The following is an 18,411-nucleotide window of genomic DNA, read 5'->3' as shown; positions in this document are numbered from 1 at the left end:
TGTGGCATTTGTGGCGAATCTGCTTCCACCGTCGCCGGCCGCCGGCGGCTTTATTGACATGACCTTGCTCAAAGAGTATCACCTTGATACCACAGGCGTGTTTGTAGATGGGCCAAATAGACAACGACGAGGTACCTAAAGATACATACAACATGTGGTAATTCCGCCAAGTCGCCTTTTTTTTCTTTTCCTCTACACTTCCAGCCTGTCTCTTCCTTGCTCGCTCGTCCTTGCGATCAAGGGCGGTGTTGAGATGAGATAGCCGCTAGGCCATGATTTGCTCCCATTCTTCACGCTCATCCCGTCATCGTTACCGATACCCTCATTCGCCCTTCCGATAGCCTCTTCCATCCGCAATGACAAATCTTGGGACAGACCAGTGGAAGAAGATGGATACAGTCGTCCACTCTCCCTAATCTTCTTATCGGCCAGACTCAGTAACAGATTGTACTGACTGGAGTTTACAAGTAAGACGCTTGTTGGTGTCGGTGTTGATGGCGAAGTTGAAGTCAGAGCATCGATCAGAAATCCATGTTCGTCGGAAGGTTTCAAGTCGACTGATGTGTCAGTGGGAGAGTGTCTAGAATGTGAGAGTTAATCGTGTATCGTGATCCTTCAGGATTCTTGACTTTCTCAGGATGGACATCCATGGAACGAGCCTTCGTCATGGTCGTATAATCACAAAGTTGGGGAGAAGGAGGGAGAGGGAGGGGGATGAAAGATGTCATTGAGAGCCTGTCGGATAAAGATGGGTTACAGAGTGAGAGGAAGAGGGAAGAGAGGGAACGTTGAAACGATTGCGAAAAACTCACACGAATCTAAAGAGTCACCGACAGGTATAGGCCACTCTCTACCTAAGATCGTATTCCAATTAGGCACAACATGTTGAGTACCTCTACCTCCTTCTCCTCCTCCTTCTCCTCCTTCTCCTCCTCCTCCTCCTCCTCCTCCTCCTCTTCCTCCTCCTCTTCTTCTTCCTCTTGCTCCTTCTCCTTCTCCTCCTCCTTCTCTTCTTCCTCCTCCTCCTCCTCCTTCGTCTGCATCTTCGTCGCCCCTCCCCCATCTTCGTCGTCGTCTTCATCTTCGTCATCGTCTTCATCTTCGTCGTCGTCTTCGTCTTCGCCATCGTCTTCATCTTCGTCTTCATCTTCATTTTCGTCTTCGTCTTCATCCTCATCGACTTTACGTTTCAAGCCTCTTCCAACTTGTGGAAAGAGAGTAGCCGCTAGTAAATCGTTTTCCCCCTGTTGTAGTCGTAATGCCACACTATTCCAACCTCTAATGATCTCCTCCCACTGCACAGGGGTTTCGATTTTAGGACACTGATGAGAATGGGACAAAACCAAAGAACAAGCATGTAGTAACGAATCCCAGAGTGGCTGAGCGCCATCTACACTGTGTTCTCCATTCTCCGAGTGTATACAATGTGTAAAGATTCGTTTCAATATCTTACGAGGTAGAGTCAGAAATTGACTCATACTCAGTAAAGCTGTTGTCGATTGTGGGTTTGAATCATCAACTTCGCTTTTGGACCTGTGATCGTTCAGATGAAAATGATCCGAAACTAACAAACGAAAATCGGCATTCACTTCTACGATGATTTGTTCTGCCGACGGCATTAGAATTCGAAAATATTCACCTTGAAACATGAAAAAAGACATGTAGGTTCCGAAACATTGAAAAGAGGTTTTCTGATAAACCAACGCCTGGGCTATTCCTTCAGGTATGTACCGATCATCGTCTTTTCTTTCACCGACAATACCAACAGCGTGAAATTCAGTTTTTACCTTTTTTTTGGATTTGGTTTTTTTTTTTGCCGATTCTGAAATATCATTTTCCACAGATAAAGACCATTGACCCGCATATATGTAGTCTGGTTTAATGACTCCATTGTGGGAAGAAGTAGACAAGCGAGAAGTGGCAGTGACAAGAGCGCTGGGGGATAAGTCGGATTGAATATCAGACGCAAGATTATCTGATGATGAAGTCAGTGTTCTTCTTTACAAGGTTGACAGAACGACAAGGTGAGAGAGATAGAAAGTCTTCAGACTAACTGGAAGACCCTGCGATGACCCTAGGAACTAAGCTTCCGTGTTTATATCTCAGTTTTCTTATGTGTTTTTGAATGTCCGCAAAAGCCCATTCGACACCGTCCCTACTTTTCCATCGATGCACATCTTTGTCGGTCCGAGCTCTTACAACGTACTGGCGGGAAGATGCAGTTATGTATCTTGACATTTGCATGACCAACAAAGAATTAATGAAAGTCTCATTGATGCCATCCCCAGAGATGTCCCGCAGTTCTTCGCAGATGTCGTCAAGAGACTGATCAGGCCAGGTGGGTGGAAAAGGACGACGAAAGGTGACTACGGAGGCAAACGTATCCGGACGATCAGCGAGGGAGACATCTGGCGGAAGACGTGTATATGGAGTCAGTAGGATGTCATCGCCTGACGGGTCGGTGGTCGTGGGTGTGTGAGTGGGTGAGGGAGTACGAGACATAGTGTGGGCGGTGAGAGATGGGTGGTGAGAGATGGCTGGTGGGGGATGGCTGGTGAGAGATGGGTGGTGAGAGATGGATGGTGAGAGACAAACAAGGTAAAAACCACACCGCCTCGGGTAAGTTACATATTACCGGGAGACTGTTGATCGTACCGCCACCACGAGTCATATGTAAATTACCGAGAAACTCCGCGAGATCAAACTCGGGACATGTCACAAACGTCGGTTCTTCTTCTCTACTAACCAATGGTAGACAAACCTAGGCTGACTACGTCGCACTGGGGTGTGGATGTCTCACTGAGACGGGGTACTCGTCGATGAACTGTGGCTAACTTCGCCATGGTGTGTAGATCTGCTGGATGGTAGCTCTCCTTAACTCAAAGGTCGTAGCTACTGAATATATCTCTCGCTACTGACAACAATCAAGGATTGCTGAAGAAGTTCAGCAATCTGTAAACTATCTATACTTCTCCTCCCTTCTCACAGAACATCCCTCAACTCCTGCACAGCCTCGCGCTCAGTCCTCTTTGTTCAACTTCGCTGTACCTCACCATATCCCCCATGTCCTACTCCGCTCACTTTGCCGCACTTCGTCTTACTTCCTCCACTCTACCCTGTATCCCTTGGTCTCCTTCTCCTAACTTTGCCGTAGTTCTCCGCCAGTCGGGGTTGTTGTGACAAATGCTCCCTAGGTTCTCGTGACTTTGTCGTAGTCGGTCTTAGTGGTTCGGGTGGTGGTGGTTGACGATGGATGGGTTCGGTGATGGTGGTTGTCAGGGATGTTACGACATGGTTCGTGACACCCACCTGCCCCCTCAATCATCCATCTGGTCGCCCCTCCGTGTACCCGTGTTTAAATATCCGTTCAAGAATTTTCTTCCGATGGGCTTATTCAAGGTACCAACAACAATCGTTGAATCTTCAAGATGGTTTCATGATATTTGCGTTTGGTCAAGATGAGCACTAGACTACTTGACATGGTTCTTCTGTTTCCCCATAAACTTGTTACAAGATGTGTGAGAGTTCACTTAAAGTAACAGATGTCCTCTTGACAAACTGTTTTCAGGTGAAATGAAGCATGTCCGAGGTTAGAATTCGTCTTGACAACAATGAACATTTTCCCTCGGTTTATTATTTCATGGTTTCAAGGAACCATCAAGGGTCAGAGATACTGGCGATTGATACATAGAATATAGCTAGAGCGAGTGGAGTAATACGATCTTGGCGACGGCGATCTCATTGCCAAAAAAGCATTTTGCAGAATGTTCGGTGTTCCTGTTGTCAAGCTCGCACAGTTGCTCTTCCGTCACCGGTCCTAGAAGGATGTGACCCTTCGACCCGAATTAGGCAATATCTCTCACCGCGGAGTAGAGTCAATACTACTTATAAGCGCATCAGTATATCAATATATTCAAGGAGAGGGATGCATTACAGGGGTCATCATTTCACTTCCTACTCATGGCCAAATGCCGATGTTTATCAGACTGTCTACTTACTTTCATGTCGAAATTGCGTCAAGCGGGTTATCTCCTCAAAGACTCAAACAACTCGGGATAGGACCATCATCTTCACGCTTGATCTTGCGGATTCCAAGGTCCCGCATCACTCAGACTACATCCTCCCTTACAATGGCACGTCCCGCCCAGATCCGCTGGTAGGTTCTCTTCCGGAATGTACTTGATCAATTCGGTTTTGTACCCTTTACCAAGGATGTGAATCTTTCGAACAGTGGCTTCGTCGAGCCAAGGTTTGATGAGTGACCAGACTGTGGAGAAGAGGTATGGTGCCTGCTGTCAGCGGATGATTCCATTGAGATTGACGGTACAAAAACAGAGAAAAGCAGAGCATTGAGTGAATATCTTACAAATGCTACGGAGAAGTACTGGAGTGATACGTTATGTGACCGGGACGCGCCTGAGCTCAGGATCTGGATGGGGTGATCGGTAACATGAGAGAGGAGTGGTGGAGTTGATGCAGATGCCACCCACGTTGACAATGAACATATGTCCCATAGTCTCTGGGTAGTAATTTTGACCGATTGTCGATGCCGCCGAAACGTAGTCTTTCACTATATCATCAGCATCGATCACACGATTGCCTTCAGTGGCATGTGGGGGCAAACGAACCTCTGTAAAAGCTTGATATCCCCGCATTGTACAAATCTAAGATTGTGCAACTAGTCTCTACCAACTTCCCCGTCTCCTTGGTACAAGCAGGTAAACGATACTTGAAAAACTTTTCATATTCCGATACGAGATGCTTGAGTTGACGTTCTTGTGTCGTTAATGCGTATAGTTTGGGAATGTCGAGCTTTCCAAGTTGTTCAATGTAGATCGGTCGACCTTCGCGATCGATTTTGTGGTAGTATTGGGGATAATATTTGTCCACTTCGGATTGCTCAGGGTAGTCGAAACCGTTCCTACTCGCCCATGTCACATGAGAGAGAAGAGGAAGAGTGATTCGCGTGGTGTACACAGTCGCACCAGGAGGAAAAGATGGGGGAGCAGAGAAGGTTGACACGTGTGTGAAGTAGGAGAAGGAAATTGTTTCGACAGGGAGGAATTGAGTCAGCGAAGGGTTCATCCAACACACATGATGACTCACTCAGCTATTTCATCCGCACCAAAATCAGCTCTCCACTTCTCATTCGCAGCCCACATAATCTTAGCTTTTGGAAGATCAAACTTTCTCGCTCGGAGGAACCGCAGCAGTGCTTGGTCGTCATATCGATCATAACCGATTTTCTCGGCGTAGGCGGCGGTATCGGCAGGAATGAGGGACTCAGCGACGAGTTCGGATCTGAACTGGGCCAAAGCGGCTGTTTGTGATTCATCTCTGCATAGCCAACCCAGTAGTCCATATCACACGACGAAAGAGGGATTGAGACGACAACGTGGTTATGGGACGTGCGGAATAAGAGAGAACGGGGCATGTCACGCGACGGGAAAGGAGACAAAGGAGTGAGCGTAGGTGGAACGGTCGGTTGAGAGAAGAGTTGTGTAAGCATAAACACAGCTACGATAGAAAATAATGATACTCACAGATGGTCTAGATGACCTGAAAGGGGGTCTCTTGTCTGATGAATGTCAGCAGAGAAGCAAGGCTGTGGAGCATGACTTACGGCCATGATGGGGGGATAAAGAAGACTTGGAGTGTGACTCAACGACCTCTATTCGAGTCTATAAGCTTTTCAGAGATGATTAGAGCGCTGAGAATGTGTAGAAGAAGAAAGAGTCAAGTGTATGATGGGGCACGAGTGTATATGTAAATAGCAGAAGGGGTGAAAGCGGTGGAAGGGTGTGTTGCGAGGGGAGAGGAGCGTGTATCGTCATACCTTGATGGGATTAATTATAATTAAATAAATGACGATTTTAATTCCCCATCCCCGTCATCCCGGAGGTCCAAGCTGAAGCCACACCCCTTTCAACATCTTCCCCCTGCCTCGCCGCTCGTCATCAATCAGCCCCTTACTTCCCCTTCTTCTTCTCTCTTTTGACATGTACTTGGGTAGACCATCTTCAGGTGATTCTCCTTTTGCAACAGCCGACAAAGCATTACACGATCACTCAAATCCTCAACCTCCCTCACAAAGAAATCCAACTCCTCGTAGATCCCCAAACCCGCAGATGCCCCCATCAGGTCCTCTCATGGCGACCCCTTCGCCTTATGGCAGCGTGTCGGATGAAGCCAGAAGAAGGTATGAAGAGAGATACGCAAAGAAACGCGAGGAGACAGCTAGGAAAGAAGAAGAGGAGGAGAGAAAGAAGCTTCAAGGTCAACAACCACAACAACCTCCACCCCAACAACAACAAGGACCTCCCAGACCTCCTCAACAAGGTTATCCACCTTATGGTGGACCACCTCCACCTGGTCGTCCTTCTTCCATCAATCAATCTCCACAACTAGGACAATTACCTCCCGGTCAAAATCCTCCTCGATCTCAATTCTCACCACAACAAACTCATTTTTCTCCCAATCCAGTAAACGGTAATCCTTACCCTCCTGGGCAATATCCCACTCAACGTCCACCCGGTCCCCCCGCACAGCAAGGACCTCCGGGAGGATATCAACAAGGTTATACAAGTCCCCAACAACGTTATTCAGGTCCTCCGGGCGGTTATAATCCTAATCAAGGACAACCTGGACCAGCCCCTCCTAGAAGCGCAGGTGTTCCTCCTCCTCAATGGAGTCAACAAGCGGTCCCACCTCCCAATCAACAATGGGCTCAACAACAACAACAGCCGCAACAAGTCGTTTCGCCCCCTCCTGCAGATCAGCCGCCGAAACAGGAACTCGAGATTTTGTGAGTAATGACGTATCTTCCTGCCTCGTGTGTTGTTCTGACGGGTAGGTTTGAACAATTTGATGGTTCTCGAACGGGCCAATTGAACGCGTATGATCTGCAGAAACTTTTGGCAAAGGATGCAACGATGGAAGCGAGGGAAGATTGTGTAAAGATGCTCATGAATATCTTTGATACGGATAGGAGTGGGAGTATCAATTTTCAGGAGTTTGAGGGGTTGTATAGGTATATCAAGGTGAGTCAAGTTATCTTCCTACCCGATTTCGCCCCTCTACATGTAACTTCACACATAATCCCTCATTCCCCTATCACTTGTCATTTCAACATCTCAGCTGTCGATCCCACCGGCTCTGGTGACCCCAACCCTATCGTTGTCATTAGATTACAGCTCTCGTTGACCTTTTCCTTCAAACCCCTTGCATAGTACTCAACAGTCCGTCTCAAACATATGGGTGTAAAGTTTCAATATCACGTTCATCTTGCTGACTCCCAGGATTGGCACGCGATTTTCCTTCGATTCGACCGTGATAACTCCGGTCTCATAGACCGCAAAGAGCTTCACTCGGCATTGCTAGGATTCGGCTTTTCTCTCCCATCGGAGATGGTTCGAAAGTTGGAAAAACGTTATGCCCCTCCTCCCAATCCGGGTCAACCACCGATGAAGGGGATCAGTTTCGATAGGTTTTTGATGGCTTGCGTGACTGTGAAACATTACACAGAGGCGTTTAGGCGGTACGTCGGTTTCCCCTTATCTTCATGTCATCAATATTCACTTGACATGCGATCTGTGCCGACTCCACTTTTGTACAGGGAGATATGTCAGTTCCTTACACAATCCGTGTACATTGTGCTGAAAGCTCGTTTGGCGAAAGTGATGAGTAAAAGCGGTGCTGACATTCAGAATGGATGTTAGAGGTGAAGGAAGAGTAACGTTTGACTATAATGAATTTGTCAGTATCTCCCGTTTTCTTACTCTGCACTCACTCATTGACCACCCGTATCAAGTTTGCATTCTCTCCAGCTGCCGGACATTTCTTCTTGATCCGAAGCGTCCCACCGTCTTGAACCTTCATCCCGTCGCCCATATCTGCTAATCATTCCCGACTACCCCTCACTGACTGAACTTTCCCGCCCCCACGCATATAATCCAAACGATGCTAATGAACAGATGGAAATCGTCCTGGACGCTCCGAGCTAGTTATCTTCCCCTACACATACTTCTCTCAACACTCCCTACTTGTGGTTCTCTCTTCACTTTGATATCCACCCCATGAAGTCATTATGATCTGTACAAAACCCCAAATCGATGTTCTCAAAATTCCCCATCTCCTGACTGTAACGCATGCCTTCGTATTCCCCTCTGATCATGTTCTCAAAAGCTTAGATCGACAACCCAACGAGAGATAACAAAGGCGTTCCGCGGAAGCTCATTCACGACCATGAAATACTTGAGATACCCATCGATGAATGATGCAACTTTTTTCCCCTTTGTTTGATTGCTCAACTGACACAACTCTACTGGAAATTGATCCATATTCCTGGGAGGGAGACTGTACTGAGCCATCTCCAAACTGAGCTAACTTCAGACGTACGTCCCCAAGCTGTCATCAGGCTATATCACCTTGATCTATATCAATACATCTCGGAGAAATCGATCCACGCCAAAACATTCTTTGACGTACGCCCCCGCCTGTCAATTCGGTCATATATCCTTTGTCAAGCGACACATATCGGTCGGAAAAGTCAACGATTGATAACATTTGATATGGTCGATATCGAGATGACCCCTTCCTACCCACTCAATGCCTCTTGGCTCAAAACTAAAGAAGACTATCCCTTTCCCCCAGATTGGGATCGTTCCCTAGCATTCAAGCTACACTCTCTCCCTCACTCCACTCCTCAAATCGCTTTGAAAAAACAAGTCTAATGGTTGAGGCCATGGAAGGATGGTTGAGGCCATGGAAGGATGGTTGAGGCCATGGAAGGTCATTTTACTCTATTCCTACCGCCTCTTCCAACTCCGACCGCGCTTCCGGCAACCGTGTCTCCCGCGGTGTCCCCAGCAACCGTATTCTTGTTGATACATCTAGACTTTGTCTATCAGAGGGAAACAATTCTGCTGTTGGGAAACAACATTTCATCACACTACACCGGAAAAAAGAAGCTTTAGAAGACGGAAGCGCTGATGCGTGGCAGATGCAGGCCATCATGGACTGGTGTGAAAGTCAAGGATGGCCAACTGCTTGGTCTGGATCAGCAAACAATGATCGCATCACCATGCTTCAATTCTCTTGGACACCCTTCACCACCTCATCCTTTTCGCTTAAAGCAAGCAGAGACACTGTGGTGAACACTGTCAAAACTACTGTGGAATATGTGGGATGTACTGCAGATAGTGTATGGCAAGTGGTAGTCGATACAAAGGACAACACAGTTGATGGTCTGCTTGGTTGTGTTGATTCTCGTGACGGGAATCTACAATTCCTCGTATTTCACGACAGGTAAATCACTTCGTAGATGGTTCCAACTTCATAGTGTTTGGTGACGAGGCTATTCACCGGAATATGGCGATATCGCAGAAAAGGCTAAAAACAGCGCGGGGGCAGATCGAATCAAGGACCGCCTTGTACTCAGACTAGACGAATGTGAAACACTTGGCGGAGGTTGTATTTTGCTCATAATGTTGACGTCTATACTACATCCTGACTACACGAATGTGAACATTCCATTTCGAGACTCAGATGGGAAGAAAACAAGCAGAATCTTCCTTCCACTCAGTGGTGCCCATACATCCTTATATAATGGCTTTTTGAAGCGTTAGATAAGCAAGAATCTCCCTGTTCGTATAACGGCTAGTATGCTAGCTTGTCATTACGTAAAGTAACGACCGCTGGAGACCGGAGTTCGATTCTCCGACAGGGAGTGAATATTTTTCGTCTTCGTTCTTTGTTCTTTGTTGTAGGTTGTGGTCGCTCGTTGAGTGGAAGTCGTCTTTCTTTGGAACCCGATGTACCTGTGGTTCTTTCCACACCTCTTGACGATCCGTGAAGCCGTCTTGGACTCCATCCCCAGCATCAGAAACATGCTAAGTGAACCACTATTTCATGGCCTCTTAGATCCACGGGGTGAATGCATGTTCCTTCCCCTCACATTTTGGGGTAGCCACGATCAAACTAGATCGTAGAGGAACATCTATTCTTGCTCCTCCCTATGCATACTACTGAGGTAAGGAAATAATGGTTTTTGGAAGTGAAACTAAGGTGATTGTTAGCACTAGTGGGTGTGTTCAGAAGGGAAGTGGGAGAAAATGTAGAAGCCACTGAGAAAATAATGGGACTATCAGGACGGGTTTTGTCAATGGGAATGCGACCCTGCAGTCGATCCGCCCTGCGTGCAAGTGGTTTGTTCCCACCGATGCATGCATGTGTAAAGAAAGAATGCAAACTGCTATTACACGATCCATGAGTCCGTTATCATACATTTTCTCAATGCTTTGTACAGGCTTCATTTTGTCCCCGTGTGTGGTTGATAAACGGCGGGAAATGTCACAAATGGCTACATGTACAGAGTGATGATGTGCACTTTTCTGTTGATCAATTACGAACAGGACACTGAGGTTCGTTTTGGCACACGTGGAATGTCTGCAACTATGGGTCATAACTCATTGACTCATTTGTGTCTCATGGATGTATGTTGGTGGTCGGAATTGGAACGTACCTTGATTTGATCCGTCAGCGTGGTTTGTTAATTGTCAGAGACGTTGTTGCGACCGGATTCTTGCATGCATGCTATATCCTACCCGAGTCAAACCGTGTTTTGGGAGTGGGTGAGTTATTGGACTTCTTTCAATATGAAAGCAGAATGGCTGAAGAGATCATGAAGGGTGAAGTTGTCAATTCAACCATTCTCTATGTTAATGAGATTTGACCGATGCATGCATGTATAAGGGTTGCAAACTAAATGCCGGAGATGCTACATATTACACGAGTCCGATATTACACATTTTCTCGATGCTTTATACAGGTAGGGTTATGGGTATCAGATCTGCTTGTTAGGATTTCGGGTTGTCAATCGAGTTTGACCATGTGGAGGACTTGGGGGTTTGTCCGTTATGTCATGGTTTTGCCGAAGGAGAGAAGGATGTCGACTGTGAGAAAGAAGAATGAATTTCTTGCTAGAAGGATGTTCACCGTGGGATGAGGAAGTGTTGGAGAATGAGGGGATTGTCGGATATTAGGACAGAGGAAGAATTCGTGTTGAGACCGAAAGAATGTTTGAGTTGAACGCCGGGGAGAAAGAAGTGTCGATATAGGAGAATCTCGTTGTCAGTGAGGAAGGATTGACAGCGAGAATGAGGTGGAATGTCGGTATGAGAAGGTATGCTGTTTTCGAAAGGGGTACAGTGTATTGTTTCGGTAGATAATCTCGATGGACTAAACCGTCAGGTGAGTCCCACTGGGCGTCCGAGTATGTTCCCGTTGAATGGCAAAACGATCGTACAACGGATCGTTGGGATCTGTATCGGGATGTAATTGTACCTTTCCAGCAAAGAGTTCCGCGGCTGATCGGGATGGATCTTGAGCGGGATCTGAGAGACCTGCACGGGAAGCGTGTAGCCAATGTGCGCCGGCGCTGGTAGTCAGCGATGTATTCTTATCTTTCCATCTTTCTGGCAACCACTTCAACACCGAATTTGGAGGACGGGGATCGCAAGAGGATTTTCATAATGATCTCAAGTGTATGGGTTCAAGTAGTGATGACATGTGGATAGACAAATGACCGATGTGGACAATGTGAAACACTGCGATAAAATAGTGAAAGACAACCTTGAACACCACCAGATTGAACACATAACGCTCGTGTACATTATAGGAAGGTCGCCTTTAGTATTATTGAATAGAGGAGGAGGGGAGTAGGAGGGAGGGGAGTGAGAGGGAGGGGAGTGAGAGGGACGGGAGTGGTAGGGAGAGGAGTGGGAGGGAGGGCCTAAGGAAGAATTTGAAAGACGACTCACCCGACTGCACCTCCAATCAAAGTAGGTACCATAGTTAACAAACTAGGTAAAGTAATATCCGCATCTCTCATCTGTGCCGATCTACTTTTCGCAACGATAGAAGAAGCCCTCAATCTTCCTCCGCGAATATTAGCATAAGTGCTGAGATTATCCTTTACTCTACTTAAAGCAGGGTTATATTCGTATTTCTCTTCTTCTGCCAAAGGTGAAGTCGTAGGAAGTTTGTTCCTATCGGGGTAAAGTTTATATTTTACCAAAATTCTTTCGACAGGTTCGTCAGGTATCAATCTGACCAAAGCTCCTATAGGTAAAGAAAGTAATCCTATGATTAATGATATACCCCATTCTCGACCGTGTAATCGTGTTACGGTGAATGCTGCACCACCGACTTCAACTATGAGGATTTGACCACCGATCACTGAATGTCAGTGGATTCTCTTTGTGTTTCTTAACTTAGGTCGAGATACACAGTGTCCTGGCCAAGTTCAAGGGTCATGATGGATGGAGAGAACGGAGAAACGGGATGTACCAAGCAAGGAGGAGAGTAGGTAGAAAAGCTCGTTGTAAAATGTTGACAATTGAGTGTGCGTGAAGTGATGAGAAGACGAAGGGGACGAACTGATAAGGAATATTCCCATGAACCAATAATTCCTAAAAAAACCTTCGAGGATATTGAACTTTCTATCCAATCTTCGACAATTAAGCTGGTTGACTGTTCGTTAACATCGTCTCTTAATTCTCACAGTATCTAAAAGAATACCAGTTCGGTCTCCCATCGATATTTATTCACCCATTCAGCCAAGAAGACGTGCTTGGGCGCATACAAGTGAACTTTGCAGTTTTCATCCACGTTGTCCCTGTGCTGACATGGCCATTGTAGGCAAATATGTGTGCCAAAGTGGGCGAGTCAAATGAAGATATGATTCCGAAGAAGACGAGGTAGAAAATCCATGAATACCCGAGCGTGTGTGGTGGTACGAAGATAAAGAGATAAAAAGATATAATTGAATAAACAAGGTTACACTCACAGATCTGACAAAAGACAAAACAATTAAATACCAAAGTACTCAACAGAGAATCGTTCCCCGGTGAATCATCCATTTTCAAAATTGATCTTCCAGCAAAATGTAATACCAAACAAACGATGATTTGATAAGTAGCTTGAACGACGATCATCTTGAGCATAGCGATATTGACCAAAGGTGCAGATTTCTTATCGGGTGCACGATCTAATGAAGTTACTGTAGCTGGATCTGTAGCTAATGCTAAAGCCGCGAAAGTGTCCATTATGAGATTAACCCATAATAATTGGACGGCTGTGAGGACGGAAGTTTCGGAATTTGATGCTACTGCGGAAACGAAAGTTATGACTACTGCTGTGATGTTGACTCTGGAGATTAGTTGTTTGATCATTTCCTTGTTTATCTTTCTCGGGTTTCTTCTGGGCCCGCTTCTTCCATCATCCGATTACGGCTCATGATTGGTACAGATGAGGTAGGATTGTGTGAAGTTCAGAAGAGCGGTCTTGAAGGTAGTCCACTAGCTCTCAAATGCCAGCTGGTCGTTGTTGGACGTTTTTCTGGTGAAGGTCACGATTGAATGAAATGTGATATGACGTTATATCATGAGATTCAGGTTTGATAGAAAGGTTGAAGGAAACAAGTATGACAAGAGTGAAGGGTAAGACCAATTAGCGAGACAGAGAGTCAAGTTGATGATGAGGTAGAACAGACGATGAGAAACTCACGAAATCTGAAACTGTAAAAACTTTTTCACCGAATCATTTACACATCTCCCCCACATAATAGCCAAAACAACATTCGAAAAAGAATCATCCATTAAAATAATATCCGAAGCTTCTTTAGCGACTTCTGTCCCTGCTATACCCATAGCAAAACCAACATTTGCTAATTTCAGAGCCGGACCATCATTCGTGCCATCACCCGTAACACCAACAACTTCACCCATATTCTTCAAAGTTTGTACTAACAATCTTTTATCATCAGGACTTGATCTTGCTAAAATTTGTAATCTAGGTACTACTTCTAATCTTTCCGTATCTGATAATCTTCTAAATACAGGTCCTTCCATTATCATTCCACCCGGAGTGAAAATTCCACATTGATTGGCTATACTTCTAGCAGTGAGAACATTATCACCTGTACACATTTTGATCGCTACTCCTGCATGTTGACATTGTTGAACCGCTTCACGTACACCAGATCGAAGAGGATCTTCTATACCTGTTATAGCTAATAATGTCAAGTCTCTAGCTAAGAGGGAATATGGGACTTCATCTGTTGGACTATCGGGAGAATTTGGAGGTGGCCAACAAGGGAAATCTCGATAACATAATGCTAATGTTCGAAGAGATTGAGAAGCGTAAAAAATTATAGTTTTGTTGATATTTGATATTGTATCAGGGGTGAATTGTATGGTAGATATTGGTTGATCTGGTTTTGGTGAATGATCAGGTGAAGAATCAGAAACGACTATATGAGATGTTGTTTGTTTGATCAAGATTTCAGAAGCACCTTTGATATATAATCTCCAATGATCATCCTGTTTGATAACAACACCCATAGCTTTGAGTTCGGAACTGAAAGGTATCATTTGTACGATTTCAGCATCATCTCGAGTTTTTCGATAATCCGCCCAACCCAATTCTTTGGCAAAACGTAATAATGCAGTTTCCGTTTTACTACCCACGAAATCGAGTTTACCATCTTCGTCTTTATCTTCAAAAGCTGTAGAATTGATGCAGATCGCTTCGTTGAGTGTTGTCTGTAATTGTGGAGAAGCGACAGTGTTGAAATCAGCCATGTCGAAGGAAAAATCTTCTCGGATGGGTAAATCAGATTCGTTGGCATTGGATCGTGAGGCGTTGTCGGAAAGATTACGAACGAATTTACCGTGAACTCCGAGGGAACCAGCGACGACAGACATGACGTTTTGTGTTAGAGTACCAGTTTTGTCCGTGCAGACGACAGTAGCGTGACCCATCGTCTCGCAAGATCCGAGAACACGGACAAGAAGGTTTTGTTTGGTCATACGTTTTGTGGCAAAGGCAAGGGCGAGAGTAACGGCAAGAGGTAAACCTTCTGGAACGGCGACGACGACGAGGGTGACTGCTATGATGAGGATTTGAACAAAGGATTGGGCTTTGTCATTGGAAGATCTGGGGTCAGTCGTCAAATCTTTACATACTCATCTCGCCTCCTCCGCGCCACTTTCCTCGTCACAAAAAATGGAATATATCAACGGCTTTGGACTTTGAGATAGGATCGAAATCTCTACGAGTCTGACTAAGACCCCATGATGCCAACGGGCAGAGAAAGAAAGGAAGGTGAATGACTCACCGATCAGGATCAGTCGATAACTGAACGAAAAACCGTATCATGAGGGCAATGAAAAGTAACAATCCCGCTCCTCCACCGGCCTTGGCAATCAATTCCGCCAAATTATTCAACTTCAATTGCAAAGGAGTATTCTCCGAGTCTGTCCTCATAGCTATATATTATCAGTCCTAAACTCACAAATTCACAAAGACAAATCTGATAAAGATAAAAACTCACACATCATGATCCTTCCATTAAAACTCGATATACCAACCGAAATCACCACATATTCACCTACACCTTCCAGAACTTTAGCTCCACTGACTAAGAAACAATCTTTCTTAGCCTTCTGTCCTTCTTTTAATCCATCACGTTCTTGTATACATTCGTCATATGAGAATTTCCTTATAGCATCTGATTCTCCTGTAGCTCCACTTTCGTCGCATCGGACATTATGTCCCCTTAAAAAGACTCCATCGACAGGTACGATCTCTCCTGGTTCTAACAAGAGTATATCACCTACGACTACATCTTTAACGTTTATGACTACTTCTCGACCGTCACGAATAGCTTTGACAACACGATCTTCACGTTTTTCATTCAACTTTTTGAATTGACGTTCTTTTTGCCAATCGTTTATCGACCCAACGAGAACGACGATGACTATGGCTACGACGATGGCTACACCTTCTACCCAATCGACTTTCGGCTGAGGACATCCTTGGGGACAATCGGCAGTGTAGGCTAATTCGGCTGGTACACCAAGGTCTTGATACAGTCCAAGAGCGAGGGATACGACGGCTGCGATGGTAAGGAGGATCTGGATGTTAGTGAGGACTCAACGTTGTCAATTTTCAGATATTCCTACTTCCACTACTCGTGCCTCTCACGAGATTGAGTGTTGTCGGTCATACGGACATATTGTTTAGGTTCTGCCATCCCGTTCGACTCGTATTCCTGGAAAGAAATGTGATGTTGGAGAAATGGAAGAAGTGACTATAAAACAACTTACCAAAACTTTATCCTTGAATGCCAACCACATGAGTAACCATAAACTCTTACTTTTCCTCGGTGGTAAATCATTCCTTCCATAAATTTCTCTTCGTTTTTCCAAACTCGCACTCCATTGAGGACCCCTATGATCCATATTCCCTCCATCAGTCCTACTTTCTCCTCCTTGTTCAACAGCTTGAGCTTCTGCCAACCCTCCGGATAAACCTTTCTGAGCATCAATCCCCAATCCATCCAATAATCCCTTTACACCTCCAATCTTCTCCAACTCTTCCAAACTTTTGGGGTCAACAAGCATAGCCAACCTCGATGGTTTTTCTTTGAAAGGAGTAGGATCAGTCGTATCTTTCTCAGGATCGATATGAGCCATCACAGGAGCTTTATCTTTCTTCTCTTCTGTTTCTTTCTTGTCTTGATTATCTTGTGCTTCTTTCTTAACAGGATGTAATATCCTTTGTTTCCATCCTCTTTTACTTTCCGCTACACTGATCGGTCTAGGTAATTCAGTAGCTTTAGGGTTAGGTGTTCCTATCTCCGTTAAATTTTCCGTAGTTGACCATGTACCTACACTCCATCCTCTAGATCTACCATCTTCGTTCTCTCCTATAACTCTTAGGGTTTGTCCTCCGCTCTCCGCATTAGGATGATTATCTCTCAATGCCAACGTGGTAGGATGTGTAGGAGTGGTAGGAGTTACAAGATCTTCGAAATGGACAGAAGAAGTGGTCAATGTAGGTGAAGGAGGTGCTAGACCAGATGATGATGTGAGAGATGGGGTTGGTGAATGTCCACGTCCTAGACCGTATTGACCAATAGGACGTAAATGTGTAGAGTCGGATGTTGAACTGAGACTTGAACCAAGGACGGGAATGGGAGATAACTGGGGTGAATTACCATTGTTTTGACGTGGTTGAGGGTTGGGAGGAGGATCAAGGTCGGTAGTGATTATCAATGGTGGAGGGGGTATTGGATTTGGCATCTTGTCGAGACTCCCTGTAGAATTTCCGGAGTATAAAGAATAAACTTTTTTCTCCTACAATCTTTCCTGAGAAGAGATATGATGTCGATCAAGTAAAGGACAAAGGGGTCTGATAAAGATTGCTTTGTCCCTTCATACGAAAAAGTGACAGACCCAATACGAGGGGTGATCTTCTTCTGTATAGGTCGAAAGGTTATAAGTGGCAAATCAAAGTGATATTCTAACCCTTGGGAAAGAGTGTAATCGTAGGTGTTGTCAAACCGGTAGGTCGATGAACCGTGGGGACTTACCCACGCAGGTTGAGGGCAGGAAAGATCGCTTTACGGGGCGTTCCGACTGACAATCTTCCCCATGAATCGGATCCTCGAGAACAACACGTTTCTATCTTCCGAGTAGACCGTTAGATGAGTGGTTTGTACACCTTCTCCCCGTGGGCTGTGTAAGGTGGGGCAAGTGGCGGTGTGTCGAGAATCTACCTTTTGGGAAAAGTAGACGAGACGGAATAGGCGAGAATCTAATCGTTTTCTTTAGTTTTTTCCGGGGACAATTGGTTTCTGTTGTATATCAACGATCTTGTCGGATTAATCTTGTGTCTCTTGTCATTTGTTTTCTGAACCAGAGTATCTATACAAAGATGAGAATGGGGAGATGGGGATTAATGGTTTGATGGGATAAAGTAAGGTTGTTAGTAGAGGGTGGCGGTGGAACGGAAGCAATTTCCTTCCACTTCTTGGCTATACTTCTTGGCACCCACCCACACTAAGTTACTTCAACTTTGAACCTACCGACAGTAAGTGATACGAGTGTAGTACGACCTGAGACAGATTAGAGAGAAAGTGGATAAAGATGAGGGGATGACAAGTTCTCATGGACTGTAATGAGGTTAGTATGAGGAATGACCAAGTTGGGCCAAGAAATCACAATAAGGCGGTGTAAAAGTTGAACTCCGTCTGATTCACTTGGCATTCTTCTACCATTTTACCCCTACCCTTCTACTCGTATCAGATGAGTGTTACATACCTGTCATCTCTCGACGCAGTGCTCGAGGGTGTACGGGACCACGGGTCCAGAGGATCATGAGGAAATGGGGCTATGAGGTCCATGGTCGGGAATTGAATATGACGCATGTCACATCGCTTCCTTCATCCCTCGCAACATTTGTGACATCGTACGACTGGGTCATCAACCATCCGTCGTCATCGGGGCATGGGATCGTTCGAGGTGGAGGTGGATGCCGAGATGAAGCGGTGCATCATTCATCAAT

The 18,411-nt window shown here is 45.4% G+C and overlaps 4 protein-coding genes across 4 annotated transcripts; 1 reads left to right on the top strand and 3 right to left on the bottom strand.

Moving 5' to 3' along the window:
• Positions 1–127: 127 nt before the first annotated feature.
• TREMEDRAFT_56693 (uncharacterized protein) lies at positions 128–373 on the bottom strand. Its single transcript, XM_007003334.1, has one exon. It carries the CDS (start codon positions 349–351, stop codon positions 193–195), a length of 159 nt encoding a protein of 52 aa, XP_007003396.1. The 5' UTR covers positions 352–373; the 3' UTR covers positions 128–192.
• A 4,024-nt stretch (positions 374–4,397) lies between these two features.
• On the bottom strand, positions 4,398–5,629 carry TREMEDRAFT_29311 (uncharacterized protein; the record flags this gene model as incomplete). Its single annotated transcript, XM_007003229.1, has 4 exons — positions 4,398–4,570; positions 4,629–4,921; positions 5,107–5,337; positions 5,544–5,629. The coding sequence occupies 4 exons, from the start codon at positions 5,627–5,629 to the stop codon at positions 4,398–4,400; spliced, it is 783 nt and encodes a 260-aa protein (XP_007003291.1).
• Positions 5,630–5,999: 370 nt separating this feature from the next.
• On the top strand, positions 6,000–8,003 carry TREMEDRAFT_71414 (uncharacterized protein; the record flags this gene model as incomplete). The annotated part of the gene is made up of 5 exons (XM_007003726.1): positions 6,000–6,805; positions 6,854–7,040; positions 7,299–7,537; positions 7,707–7,755; positions 7,974–8,003. The coding sequence occupies 5 exons, from the start codon at positions 6,000–6,002 to the stop codon at positions 8,001–8,003; spliced, it is 1,311 nt and encodes a 436-aa protein (XP_007003788.1).
• A 3,235-nt stretch (positions 8,004–11,238) lies between these two features.
• TREMEDRAFT_29328 (uncharacterized protein) lies at positions 11,239–16,466 on the bottom strand (the record flags this gene model as incomplete). Its single annotated transcript, XM_007003231.1, has 8 exons — positions 11,239–11,437; positions 11,820–12,237; positions 12,439–12,531; positions 12,848–13,209; positions 13,567–14,997; positions 15,179–15,329; positions 15,395–15,977; positions 16,170–16,466. 8 exons carry the CDS (start codon positions 16,464–16,466, stop codon positions 11,239–11,241), a joined length of 3,534 nt encoding a protein of 1,177 aa, XP_007003293.1.
• Positions 16,467–18,411: the final 1,945 nt, after the last annotated feature.

This window comes from Tremella mesenterica (assembly GCF_000271645.1).
Source record: "Tremella mesenterica DSM 1558 unplaced genomic scaffold TREMEscaffold_3, whole genome shotgun sequence".
In the NCBI taxonomy this organism is placed as follows: domain Eukaryota; kingdom Fungi; phylum Basidiomycota; class Tremellomycetes; order Tremellales; family Tremellaceae; genus Tremella; species Tremella mesenterica.
Note: the sequence above shows the minus strand (reverse complement) of the source record. Positions and strands in the feature narration are given on the sequence as shown.